The 14,929-nt window shown below is 45.3% G+C and overlaps 1 protein-coding gene across 1 annotated transcript; it reads left to right on the forward strand.

Moving 5' to 3' along the window:
* Nucleotides 1-8,864: 8,864 nt before the first annotated feature.
* On the forward strand, nucleotides 8,865-14,686 carry LOC308172999 (SH2 domain-containing protein 5-like; the record flags this gene model as incomplete). The annotated part of the gene is made up of 9 exons (XM_080547968.1): nucleotides 8,865-8,918; nucleotides 9,171-9,251; nucleotides 9,680-9,754; nucleotides 10,350-10,496; nucleotides 11,287-11,487; nucleotides 12,302-12,503; nucleotides 13,096-13,201; nucleotides 14,159-14,318; nucleotides 14,489-14,686. The coding sequence occupies 9 exons, from the start codon at nucleotides 8,865-8,867 to the stop codon at nucleotides 14,684-14,686; spliced, it is 1,224 nt and encodes a 407-aa protein (XP_080404094.1).
* Nucleotides 14,687-14,929: the final 243 nt, after the last annotated feature.

The following is a 14,929-nucleotide window of genomic DNA, read 5'->3' on the forward strand; positions in this document are numbered from 1 at the left end:
ATGCATGCAAAAATACGGGACCAGTGAAACGAGCCAAGTTGCAAAGCTACCAAGCTGGAGCACCTTTGGACCGTCTCCACGTAGACATCCTCGGGCCATTCCCTGTATCCAGCTCTGGAAACAAGTACATTCTCGTCATAATTGACCAGTTTACTCGATGGGTCGAAGCCTTTGCTGTTCCTGACCAAGGGGCGGAAACAACAGCAAGGAGGCTTGTGTATGACTTTATCGCCCGATTTGGAGCCCCCCTCGAGTTGCACACTGACCAAGGTCGCAATTTTGAGAGTTCCCTGTTCCAGAATGTATGCAAGCTCCTACAGATCACAAAGACAAGGACCACCCCCTACCACCCTGCCTCTAACGGACAGGTGGAAAGGTTCAACAGAACTTTACTCCAGATGATCCGGTGCTACGTGGACCAGAACCAAAAGAACTGGGATGAGCATCTGTCACTACTCACCTCAGCCTACCGCAGCTCACGCCATGCAATCACAGGGTTCACACCTAACAGGCTCATGTTTGGCCGAGAAGTTCATCAACCACAGGATATCCAGTCTGGGGCTGCAGAACTCAAATCTGACCGAATGGAGGTAGCAGATTTCCTTCATAACCTGGGAGAAGGACTTAAGGAGGCACAAAGCACAGCGAGGGAGCACCTCCGCACTGCACAAGAACGTCAGAAGAAGATGTATGATGTCCGAGCACGAGAACATTCTTACAGCGTTGGAGATTTGGTGTATGTAAAGGATGACACGAAAAAGAAGGGATTAAGCCCCAAGCTTCAAGCACCTTGGAAGGGCCCCTTGATTGTGGCTGGATGCCGTGGTCCTGTCCTCTACGATATTCAAGGGTTGAAGCGCAGAAAGATAATGCACCATGATCGGCTTAAACCATACAATAGTGAGGTGGTCCCTGCTGGGATAAAACGTCAAAGGAGTCAAGTGCTGCAGCAGTGCCAAGACCCAGCTACACAGCTACCTGAAGAGGATGTCCCGTTGGTACCAGAGCTGCCACTACAGAAAGACAATGATAAAGATCCAGCAGGGGAAGGAGCTTCTCGAGAGTCATGTGATCAAGAGGAGAAACCTCATCTCAAAGCTCCAAGGTGTCAGCAGGAAAAAAGACAAGAGGACACTCCAAAAAATACTGTTAAAACATCTAAGGGACGCATGGTTAATAAGCCAGAGAGATTCAGGAACTAGTTATTGAAAGAGAGACTGTTTAGTTTATCGGCAGATTGGTTACTTCATCCAAGAAGTTTTGCATTATAAAGAAAAAAAAAATGTTTTACTGTAAAAACTGTTTACAAGTAGTTAAGTGTTTTAATTGTTTCACTGCTGTTTAGCTATAGGGCCTACGAGTTTGCAAAGAATGTGATGTAAGTAATCAAATAATTTAGACATGTTCATTGAGTCAACTGTTCTATTCCTAGACATGTTAATGTTAAGTCACCTGTACTGAAGGGACTCAGTACTCTTGGAGGGGGATAGTGTGAGACAGTCCACCATGGGTGGCTTTCCCTGTTGTTGTTGTTGTTGTTGTGTTTATGTTACCGTTATTGTTGATTGGTTACTGTATGTCACATGATCACCCAGAGAGAGAGATAGCTCGTTACCTTGGTTACGTAAACAGTCAGTAAAGGGAACAACGCTCATCGGTATGGACAGCAAAGCTGCTGTTCTGTGCCAGAGCTAGTTTTCCCGTCATCTATTAACCTGCCATCTGGGACACAATTAGTTGTATCTTGTATTGTGTATTGTGTTAAGAAGAAGTTCACTAAAGAACCAGAAACGGAGAATCCCTTGTCGTGTGAGTCATTATACCCACGCACATCAGACGGACAAAACACGACAATATATATATATATTTGGACTGGCAGAATTGTTGTTATTTTAGCTGTTTACCAAAACATATTCACGTTACAGTTATAGAATGAATATGACTCTCAAATACCCTCTTTAATTTGAGGGTATTCACATCCAAATTGGAGGAAGGGTTTAGAAATTACAGCTCTTTAATACGTGGCCCCCTCCTTTTCAAGGGACCAAAAGCAATTGGCCCAATGACGTGACATGCAATGTTGATGTCCAAACCCCTTTATGAAGTAAAAATAAGGAAAATGTTAATATAAAAAAAAACTTTATTGAATATATTAATCTCTGTTTATTAAATGATATGAAAATGGTATGAGGGTATTACAAAGTTTAAGAATGATTAGACTCTTGTGGCGGATTTTGCTTTTTTTTTAACAAAGCTAACAAAACTACCTCACAGCAACACTGCAACTCCTACCGTCAGGTCGGCGCCTCCGTTGTTGTTCAAGCTAGTGTCGCTTTCCCAGTCGTTGTGTAATAAGTGAACACGTTGTAATGTTTGCCCTCTGGCACAGTTATAAACTTAATAAATGACTCGTGTTGTCTTCGGTCTCAGCACTGTGTACGTTTACTGATCCACCATCTTTGTTTCACATCCGGTTCCTTCTTCTTCTTCTTCTTCTTCTTCTTCTTCTGTTGGGTTTAACGGCAGCTTGCATCCTTCGCGTTGCACTACTGCCACCTTCTGGATTTATCCAATTCCTACATTGTCCATTTCGTCACAGTCTCCCTATCAGTCAGTTTCACTATGTTTCAATTTAAAGACCAGGTCTTTGTTGCTCCTAGTGTGGATAACCATCATTTTGTTTGCACATTCAGATAAATAAAACAGCTTGAAAGTGTAAGGCGATCAACTTCTCCAGAATCGATTTAATTGAGTCGTCACTTACAAGCGAGTTCGTTTAATCTCAACGAGACGTCCTTGATATCACTTCTTAAGAGGATATGATCCAATCAAATATTAGGCACCACTACTGAACTGTTCATTAAGATAATATTTATTCAAGCACATCAGCAAGCAATAATAGTTCATTTCCATGGAAAAGAGTCTTTTCTAGTTTCACCTCTGCAGGCCTATCTCAGCTAGCCGTCAACAAGTTAACTGCAGTGGCTCCGCTAAAACAAGAGTCCCTCTCCCCTCCGTACATAGTCCTTTATACATTTGATTTAACATTTGGGGCTGGGTGGTGCCCCCCCCCCCCCCTATCTAGTAGTTTTCCAATTGTCCGTACAAAATCCGTTGCAGCTGCTCGTTAGCATGGCCTTCAACTTCTCTCTGTGTGGGTGCGCGAGAGTGTACTGTGTGTTATCAGCCGTGTGTCCTGTTGGCCTCCCGTTCCCATGGTGATATCGTACTTTGTATGAGCAGAGCATTGTGTCAGTGTCCTTATCAGAATGTCTTGTGAAAACACAACTTATTGAAGTTACACAGTAATATTAGGATTCAATTTACAAGTTAGAAGAATAGACTTATCATTAATCATTAGTTATGAAAGTACAGAAAAATAGAATATTATAACAGCAGGTGTAAAATGGTTGTTAGCACATAGGTAAAAATAAGTAATTTACAGGCAGTTTGAATCATAAAATGTTCTTTTAGTCAGGAGCTTGTATTTCTTCTTGTCGCTCAAAAACAGAACCTCTCTTTTGGCTTTGCGTGACCTTCCTATTGTTCTCAACTGACCGCATTCACATATTATTTAAATGAGCACATAGTACATGATTTATGACTTCTAGTTATTTTAATACAAATTCCCAACAAATGTGAACCCGTGTGCCTGCCTGGGCCATATTCCACAAAGCTCGATAAAGTTCTAAGCCTCGATAAAGTTCTAAGCCTCGGAAATGTTAGCTTGCGTTCGGTGCCATCAATGTGGCTCAAATAATTCGCTGCTTGGTTGAGCTCCTTCTGAGTCAGATATAATTAGCCTGGTCCCGACCAGGCTAAAACACAGGCTATAGTCATCCGTGCGTCAAAAAAGGCTCACAGGCGGAAACTAAACCCTGAACGAAAGTTCCTCATGTGTCTTTTAGGAAATATTAGTTCCCACTTCACATGAGATAGATAGATTAGATAGTTTGATTAGATAGTTTGACTGTGTGATAGATAGATAATTTGATATTTTGAAAGTGTGATCGATCGATAGATAGTTTGATTGTGTGATAGATAACTTGATATTTTGAAAGTGTGATAGATAAAGAAAAGAGTGTAAAAAAAAAAAAAAAGTAATTGTCTCAACTTGCATTACCGTTAACACAGCGGTCTAGCTGGCGTAGTGGTTAAGGCTGCGGACTCGAGTTCCAAAGGTTGCGAGTTCGAGACTTGACTTAGTCATTCTTTTTTTTTTTTTTTTACATTTAACCGAAGATTTCATGCAAAGGTTTCAAACACCATTGTAATCGTGTCAGTTCTTGTAAATTAGCCTGCACCATAATTTTATAGCCTACATACTTTTTTAGATGAGATTTTAGATTAGATTCAGACAACGAAATGCAGTAAAAAGTGCGCCTGAAGAGGGATTTGAACCACCGATATAAAATGACGAATACATCCTATGGCAGCGGTCGATACCACTAGGCCATTGTGGCGATATGACGGTTTGTAGCCTGCTGCTCATATCACCACAGTAGTAAATATTCATTTATTAAAATATGAACATATAACAATAACTGGGGCTAGTATGACCTACGCATTTAATCGGTCAGCAATTTCTTGCCAAACCATTTCCCTCGCCTTGTTAATTGCGGCAGTATTGCACTATTTTACATCTTATTTTTCCGTCTTCATAAAAATCAATAATTCGGAATGCTGCGCAAATGTAGTACCCCTGCAGAGTGGAGTATCTTCATTTCGACAGATCGACACTTCAGGGCTTTTTATGTCTGCGTGCACGCGCCCATATCGAAGATTTGTAAGCCTGTCTTCTGTGAACACTGATGACACAAGGCTGATCCTCATTCGAGGAATCACCTGAGGCTTGAATACCAATCTCGAGGTCCCTGAGCGCCGCATTTAATTATAGCGCCGCTATATTAAGCCACCGTTAGTGGAATATGGCCCCTGGTCTGTCCGGATTGTGAGGGTGACTCTAGGGCTGAAGTTGGAAGCAGATTCCCGCCTGCCTGCCGGAGTTCATATTAGGTCAAAAGGGGAGGGTCTAAGCAAACGCCGTTCCGTATTGGTCCTAAACTACCATGTGACATTATACGGAAGTAGTTGAAAGTGGGCGGCTACATCTGTGTTTTGTTTTGTTGATGTTGCCAAATAAACAGGACTGGCAAACACTTCACTTTGCATAACTGGATTCATATGGTAAACCCACGTTGATTTAACATGAATTCCTTTTTATTACAACTCTGAAATAAGTATTGCATTGCTATAAGCCACCTTCTACGAGAGACGTGATTGCCTTGTTGTATTGAGCTCTAGCGACAATCATTGAACCGCACACCTAGCCTGCTCGCCATCTGGCTACCTAACCAAGTAGTTCTTATATCAGTCACATAGCAGAATTGAATTGGACATGACATGAGGTGTTCACAGTTTACGAATAGTGTGGAAACGTATAATTGAGCGATCATCATTGCTGTCTGTTTTATCATAGCCTGCATTCCTTGCTTCTCTGAACCCTCCTGTCATCGCTCTCTCTCTCCATCTCCTCTTTCTCCACTCCACCCTCCTCTCACCACCTCTCCTCTCTTATTTCAGACTTGGTTGAGGAGGGTGATAGGATGGACTTGAGTGTTCAGAGACAGATCTGTCAAGCAGTACTGTTCTTTTTTTCCCACCATATTTTTTTGTGCCTTATACATTTTACAGGAGTTGTATATTTGCACTGAATTGATCTTCTTTTTAGTAATACAGGCTAATTAGTACTTACTTAAATTCCACTCCACCCTCCTCTCACCACCTCTCCTCTCTTATTTCAGACTTGGTTGAGGGTGATAGGATGGACTTCACTGAGTGGTACACAGACACCGTTTCCAGCGTTGCTGCGGCAGTGCGCACAGGTGACCGGGGCCTGGTGCGTTCTCTGATCCAGAGGGGCCTCAGCGTGGACATTAGAGACATCCGTGGCTGGAACGCGCTCCACGAAGCTGCGGCGCTCGGTGCAACGTCGTGTGTACGTGTGCTCCTCAGGGCTGCAGGTGAGAAATGAGTGGGAGAGCTTTGCGATGATGGCTGTCTGCATGCTTGGTGTTACAATTGAATATTTACATTGTCACTTTAGCCATTTATGCTCTGGTGAAATAGAGAGGATGAAGGGGACGGTGCCAAATTAGGTAGTTGAAACATGCCACGATATTTACTCCCCCTCTCAATCTTCCCTATTGTTGTGACTGTAGACCTTGTGCACTCTCACCTAAGATTCCCTCTCTCCGTTGACTCTGAGCAGCAGGTTCCTCCCGTGGTCATTGTGACTATGTTGCCTCTGTAACACACGAGGGTGAGTCTGCTCTGTACCTGGCCTCACAACATGGACACCTAGGAGTGGTCAGACTCCTCCTCAGAGCAGGTGCCAACCTCAACCAGCCAACCACTGACCTGTTCTGTCCTCTCTACACAGGTAACACACACACACACACACACACACACACACACACACACACACACACACACACACACACCCTATGAGGCTTGATTACTCAATGTCATTGTGTATATTTGTGAATAGCTATAGATGGTGGGCATAAGGAGGTTGTACAGTTGCTGGTCAGGAAGGGGGCAGAGGTCAATGGAACACACACTGCTTCAAGATGGACCTGCTTTCACCAAGCTGCCTACAAGGTACACACACACACACACACACACACTCACACATACATACATACACACACACACACACACACACACACACACACACACACACACACACACACACACACACAGAAATTCACTCCCACTCTCTCCTCAGGGTTACAGGGAGATTGTGTGTATCCTGGCGGGCAAGTGTATTCTTGAAGTGTATGACGACGACTACAAGATCACACCCTTGTTTGTAGCTGCACAGTACGGACAGCAGGAATGCCTGCAAATCCTCATTGATGCAGGTACACAGCTCTGCATCTGTATGCTTTTTGTAAATGGCTGCTTGTGTGTGATGGCTTACTGTTGGAGTTGTTTATATTTTTCATGTGCATAATCATTACAGTTGTTTACACGACAAAAAAGATGAAAGATAAGCATCCAATGCTATGTATGTATGTATATATATATATATATATATATATATATATATATATATATATAAATATTATGGGAGCCAATATACTGCCTATAAATACTGTGATATATTGCATATTAATATATGTCTTGGTTGTAGGTGCGAATGTTAATGCCCAGGCATTGGACTTGGCTACGCCCTTGATGGTAGCCTCTCAAGGAGGGCATGAGGGTTGTGTGGATGTTCTCCTCACCCACGGTGCTGACGCAAACCTAGCCTGCCATGGCGCATGGCCACAGCTCCCCATCCACGCCGCAGCGCAGTTCGGACACATCAGGTATGCAAACATGCATTTGAAACATATTTTCGCCTGCTCAAAGAAACATGGCATCTTCTCACGTGTGTGTGTGTGTGTGTGTGTGTGTGTGTGTGTATGGTGTGGGTGGGTGGGTCGATGGGTGTTTTTGTCTTTGTCCTTGCAGTATCCTAGCCAAGCTTATTACTGTGACGGATCGTGCATGTGACCGTGGAGTGGCTTCAGTGAGTCCGTTGTACTTGGCTGTGGAGAATGGACATAGCCACGCTGTGGAGCTGCTGCTGAGAGAGGGCTTCAGCCCAGACGGCCAGAACTCTAACTCCCGCTTTGGCTCGGAGTCACCCCTATCCTGCGCCCTCGGACGCAGAGATAACTGGTATACACACACACACACACACACACACTATGAGTGACATGGATTGATTACTCACACACACACTTCCCTTGCACTCCACCAGTCTTACCTTTACCCTCATCTCTCTCTCTCTCTCTCTGTCTCTCTCTCTCTCTCTCTCTCTCTCTCTCTCTCTCTCTCTCTCTGTGTCTCTCTCTCTCTCTGTCTCAGTGAATCTGTCCGGTTGTTGTTAGCTGCGGGGGCAAGTTTAAATCAGGAGGTATGGATTTATGCCATTTGCACCCACAAACCCGAGCAGCTGCAGCAAATAATCCAGCAAAGGAGTATCTCCAGACCAGAGCAGTTGAGTAAGAGCATCAACATATCCGGACCAGAGGAGAAGAGCAGAAGCATGTTCACGCCAGAGGAGTTGAGTAAGCTGTTGTATGTGGCGCTGAACGCAGGCTTACAGACGGCTCTCTGCTGGCTTCCCGCTCTATTGCAGGCAGGACTGGAGCCCTCCCTTTTCCTGCAGCCCATCATGTAAGACACACACACACACACATACACACACACACACACACACACACACACACATACACACACACACACACAAACTCTTATAAGCTAATGTCAATATGTTTACACGAAATGCTCAGCTGAAACACTATCACGTTGACCACAGTCAAGTTATCGAGTGCTCAGATCAGCTGCTTTGTTTGTTTTCATATTGGGGAAAACACTCGACTGGTGTTTTTCACAGTCTTGATTCTTCCTGAAATGTTGAACATGGAAAGCATAGAAGCGTTTGCACTGTTGTCTTAGAACATAGTGTGTGCTTCACTGCCTTCACAAGTGTCTTAAAAGTTAAACCTTCACTGCCTTCACATGTGTCTCATTAAGCATCAGAATAAACTAATAATAATCTCAAAGAGGTGTGGACTTGTATGGCACAGGTGGTGGTGCACTGAGGGTTCCAGCCCTGTTTAACTGTTCACCACCTCTATCCAATGTAGGCTACGCTTCCTGCTGATGCCTATTACCTTTACCACTGAGGAGGATGTAATGTTGATATGACAACTGTGCTTTCACTTTACTTTACTGCCTGGCTGCTATTGCAGAACTCAGGGAGACTCATTGGACAACAGCGGCGCAAAGAAACTCAAGTGAAAAGGATGGGAGAGTCAGCAGTCAACAAGGACGACAGCACAGTCACCAGGACCGCTGAGGTAGGCCTAAAAAACATAGGCTCATAGTCATTTATATTGCTTACAGTCATTGATATTATCCATATTATAGGAGTCAATGATTACCTTTATCGGTATGGTTCCCCCCAGACACAGGTTAAACCTAGTGCTGGACTAAATCATCTTATCTTTCAATATAACTTTTTTAGTCTAGGATTAGGCTTATTCTGTGTCTGGGGAAACGGGCCTATAATCTATATGTCTAACACTTTTTAATCTCTTTTGTTCATCAAGTATGTCGGGTCCTTTCCCGTGGACGACTGCTGTTTGGACGATCAGATGCAGCAGCTGCACACACAGCTCAAGTCTCTCAAAGTAGGTGCAAGGAGGGGCGCTTAGGTGGCGTAGCGGGTTAAGCGTTGACCATGTAACCGCAGGGTCCCCGGTTCGATTCTGGCCGGGGACATATCCTGCATGTCATCCCTCCTCTCTCTCACCCATCCTTCCTGTCTAAAATCTGTACTATATCTGTCAATAAAAATGAAAAATATGAGTGGGACTGCCCCGCTCAGAAAAAAACAAAACAAAACAAAAAAGTAGGTGCGAGGATACGGCGGATGAAACCGAGGCAGTGCGTTTAAAACAAGAGGTTTCCCTCTTCCCGCTTTGCCTGTTCCACTAGGACATTAAAACAAGTCTTGACTGCTCATGCCATTTACAGATGAATGAAAATGAAATTGGGCCCCCAGGCCGTGAAGCGTAACGCCTCCCTTTCGCTGTTTGTCTTTTGTCGACTGTAGCAAACATGCAAGAGGAGGAGGTCTGTGTCCCTGAAGTTCTCCATCAAAGGGGTGAAAATGTATGATGAAGATGAGACGGTAAGAATGGAAACTTCCTAGTGAGTATAAAGTGCAAAGTACACGTGTCATTGTTAGTTAGTATGAGGAACTGGTGTCTTCTTTCCAGGAACAAAGGTTGTGCACACATTCTGGTTCCTGAGGGACACTCAGGAAAACTTGGTTTAGCTTTTGCGTATCTGTGTTTTGTAGGAGGGGGTTTTGTGTTGTTGTTGTATGTATTATTGACGCTATTGTTGATTGTCGACTGTTTATCCTGCTTATTCTTTTATTGATGTTGTTGTTTTGTTGATTTTGTTGTTTATAGTTGCGCTTTGAGTTGCATTCATGTACGAAAGGCGCTATATAAATAAAGTTTGACTTACTTACTTATATCCTGCTTATGCTATTATTGATTTTGTATTTCTGCTGCCATGCCAATGTCTAATGAACCTGAACCCAAGAATTGTACTCTTCGTACCCGTAGCATTGATGTCATAAAAGCGATTCTGATTCGGACATTTCCCAATGGGATAATAATATGGACTCAACTCTTCCTTTTCCCTGTGGAGTACAGTACCATTTAATTGACTGATTGGTCCTGTACTCCGGTCCTGTTTCTCTCCCTTGTCTGCAGACCCTCCTCATGGCCCACGCCCTGCGCCGCGTCTCCCTGTCCACCGCCCGTCCGTCTGACGCCCAGTTCGCTTTCGTCTCCCACAACCCAGGCAGCCCTGACGCCCAGCTCTACTGCCACCTCTTCAAGGCTAGGCATGCCAGAGCGGTATGAACACACACACACACACACACACACATACATACACACCCACCCACACACACACACATGCCCGCACTCACCTGTGGATGGTCTGTAATGTATGGCTGTTCTGTGCCTCAGCCCCTTTGACTAATGTGTAACATGTTCAAAAGTACATTTTCAATTGTAGCTTCATTGTCTTGCAAGATGATTACCAATTCAATCTTTAGTCTTTACGCGTAATTTAACAGACACTCTTATCCAGAGAAACAACTCAGTGGCCTTGCGGTTAGAGTGTCCGTCCTGAGATTGGGAGGTTTGAGTCACACCAAAGACTATACGGTACCCGATGCCTCCCTGCTTGGCACTTAGCATTAAGGGTTGGATTGGGGGTAAGACCCTGCAACATACCAGTGTCATGTCCAGGGGGTGTACTTCAAGCCGCCTCACGCTACGGAAACAGGAGATAGGTTCCTGCTCCGATGGGCCATTAGGCTCAAACCATCGGTTCTCAAGGCTACGTACTTTACTTTCCAGTGTGTCCAGAGTGACTTACAATAATTACATTTGTCCTAAAGTGACAGAATGTTACGATCACAATCACCGTGAGTAAGTCTTTCTTTAAGAATAAGTGCCACAAGCCGTCATGGTGCTAGAGAAAAGAAAGAAAACAAATGATTCTAAACTACACAGACATTACAAATAAAAAGTGTGAAGGAAGGGGGGCAGTGCTGGTGTCAGTGCCAGTGTGTTGAAGTGTTGTACTGTAGCTTTAGCTGGTCTTAATGGTGTCTCTGTGGGTTGGGATCTCTCCTAGGCCCAGTTCCTGAACCTGTTGCTGTGCAGGTGTTTCCAGCTCTCCTACCTAGAGAAGCACCCAGAGGAGGCTCAGGAGGAGAGTGCTGGAGCCCTCCCCCGCCGCGCCCCCTCCCTCCTCAACCACGGCTTCCCTCTCAGCGTCAGCGCCCTCGTGTCCTTCAGAAGGGCCCCGACACAGGGCTTACTACCAGGGGAGAAGGTATGGACCCTGGACACCCACCTGACTCTTGTCACGTCTGCGTGCTTGGTATGGTCTTGGCAGTGTATTAACCGAGTGGTCACTGAGTTAGCCATTTAGCAGACGCTTTTAATCCTAAGCGATTTACAATTACAGATTACAGAGGACATTCCCCCTGGAGTAACTGAGGGCTAAGTGCCTTACTCAAGGGCACACTAGTGGTGGTGTTTTTCAGGCGGGATTTGAACTCACAACCTTTCCGATCACTAGTCTGACTCACTATCCACTACTAGACCACCACTACCCCTACTAGACCACCCTACCCTCTGAGTCACTGGCTGGATGTAATTGGATCCACTGGAGGGCTCTCCACTATTGATTTGGTTGTTTGGAAATGATCACTCTGCAGCTGATTGGTGTATTTAGGGACAAAAAAATAAACCAGTACTGACCAACGTACTGCTGTGTCATTACAACTAGCTGATAGGCCTATCACAGAACAATAGGAGGTCGAGCCAGCGTCTAATGATCGCAAGGTCGACAAATCTGCGGTTCGAACCCCGGCTGGCCACATGTCGAGGTGTCCTTGGGCAAGACACTGAACCCCAAATTGCTCCCAATGAGCGGCGCCGGCGCCTTCCATGGTAGCTTGCCGCCATTTGGTGTGTGAATGTGTGTGTGAATGAGTGAGTGTGTGAACGAGAGGCCATTGTAAAGCACTTTGGAATAAGGCGCTATATAAGTGCAGTCCGTTTAAAAGTAGATCCACAACAACAGATGTTGTTGGCATGTTGTTAGATAGATTTGTTGATTAGATATCTTTCTTTTACTCTAGGTCTTCCCCCCCCCGCCCCCCGAGCGGGAACCGAAGAGCGGCCAAGAGGAGGTCTTCACCCCCTCCTCCTCCTCCCCCTCCCTGGTGCGCAAGAAAGCCATCCGCAATAAATGCATCCGCTCCGGGGCGTATCGCTCCTTCACGTACACCCCCATCAAACAACGGCGTGTTCAGGATCAGCTGAGCTCCCCTTCTCCACCAGGTGGGCTAAGTGTGCACAGAGCACTCTCAAGAGTCAAACAGTTGATGAGGTAAAGCATAACCCTCTGTGTCGTGTGATAGGCGGGGGGGGGGGGCGCCCCTCACTCACCGTCTGTCGTGGTGTTCAGTCTGTGTTATCCGTTCACCGTCGTTGTCGACGAGGTGATGGGCACTTATTTTGTCACAGTGGGGGTTCCGATATTGTGGTGATGTTGAAAGCTTTTCACCGTTACCATACAGTACCAGTCAAAAAGTTTGGACTCACTTTCATATCCAAACTTTTGACTGGGTGCTGTAACCCGGTCACATGTTTAACGACACACGGTTTTGAGCATGAACATACTTTTGACTCTTTCATAAACTGTTTTTTATCACTCTTGTATATCCTTGTTCATCTCAACTCTTGTAAATGTTATGCATTTGATCCACTGTGACTCTCCACTTGAGGTTGACTTCCACTTGGAGATCATCCAAAACAAACAATCCCTCTTGAAATATAATACCATCCCCCGAGGGACTTCTTTGGAATGTTGTGGTCTTCAAAATCCCAGAAAACCCGAATTCTAAGGAAATCTCCCTTGTATGTGAAACAGCAAAGGGGCGGGACAAAACGCCGGTGCGGAGAACCCGGGCCCCGAGCCTGGCAGAGACGGAAGAAGCCCTGGCGCAGGCGGTGTGGTGCTGGGCTGGCATCGCCACGTGAGTGCCACCCTCTCTGGTGTTTACACTTACACTGCGTGACGTTAGAATTATAAGGTTCTATCTCCATTTTTGGTCAAAATTTAGTTTTTTTACATAATCTGATCCATTAGGTGTTTATTAATGCCTGTGTGGTGTTATTTTTAAAATTGACATTTTTGAGTTAGTAATTAATAAAACACAAAGGTTCCATCTCACAAAACATAATGGAATGTAAAAACTTTGACGCTCAATATCTCTGAACTACCCTAAACGGAGATAGAACCTTGTAATTCTAAGCTCACGACTGTACACTGAACCCAGACCACGGCTGTGTTCGGATCATCTAGAATCCTTCCTTTGCTCACAAGCAAAAGTCTAAAAGGTTGCATTTTTTTCTATACAATCCGAACACAGCCCAGGTCCTTTATGTTCTTGCTTGATGAGAACTCATTTGATTCACTTCATTGCTGAGCATAGTCTATATATATATATAGCGCAAGGATCCTCACTCCTGGTCCTGGAGAGCTGCGGTACTGCAGGCATTTGTCCCAGCTCAGCGGTGGTTCTGAAGATCAGTTGATTAGTTAAATCTGGTGTGATGGATTTTCACTAGGCTGGGACAAAAACTTTGACCCACCGCTCCCCACCTCTCCAGGACCGGGGGTTGAGTATCGCTGGTCTAGCTGCCACTAGACTTCAAGCCTTCACCCTTGTCTTGTGTACGGGGTGGCTGTGGTGCAGGAGGTAGAGCCGGCGTCTAATGATCGCAAGGTAGATCGGCTGACCACATGTCGAGGTGTCCTTAGGCAAGACATTGAACCCCAAATTGCTTCCAATGAGCGGGCCGGCACCTTGCATGGTAGCTTGCCGCCATGTGTGTGTGTGAATAGGTGAATGAGAGGCCATTGTAAAGCGCTTTGGAATAAGGCGCTATATATAAGTCAGTCCGTTTACCATTTTATCCTGGCGTTGCAGTGACAGCAGCTCATCCCTGCTGGCCGAGGACGTCCTGGGCTCGTACCTCCTGTGTTCCCACCCTAAGAGACCCAGCTGTGGCTCCCTCATCATCCGCCTCTCCTCAGGCCTGGTCACCTACCTCGTCGACAACACAACCAGCGGCAAATACGTCCTGGAGGTGAAGACACAACGGTTGCCTTGTGGACACAAACGATAGTTGAAAACATGTCTCTTTCTCCCGTGACAACCATTTCAGTTTTCATTCACAACTGTGTGCTTCTTTCTAACTGAGCTTTTTGTTGTGTGTGCTTCTCTGTGCATGATTTGGAATGTTTTCTTCTGTCCTAGAACTGCCATATGGAGTTCAGCAGCATCACGTCCCTGATCGAGCACTACACAGAGGCCAAGGCGGAGCTGGAGTGCAAGCTGAGCTGCGCCAGGGTGAACCACTGCTACGAGTGGGACGAGAACGCCAGCAAGGCGCAGCAGACTTCAGGCCGCAAAAGAAGCGCTAGAAAAGGTACCCAGAGGAAGCAGTGGGTTTGAACACCATCTCTCTCTGGTCAACGGAGTGATCGCAGTATCCTCGACCTCATGTGCCTTATATGTGACATTATGTACAATACCTTCTTACTTTTTTTTTTTTTTTTTACTTTGCACTTACGAGACAAAAGGTTGGACACACTTCCCCATTCAGTTGAATGGGAAAGTGTGTCCAAACTTTTGACTGGTACTGTATATAGCTTGTTCATTCACGTGCCTTATTTTAGTGCACTTGGTTATTGTTTG

The sequence above is a fragment of the Nansenia antarctica genome (assembly GCF_963989245.1).
Source record: "Nansenia antarctica genome assembly, chromosome: 18".
NCBI lineage: Eukaryota > Metazoa > Chordata > Actinopteri > Argentiniformes > Microstomatidae > Nansenia > Nansenia antarctica.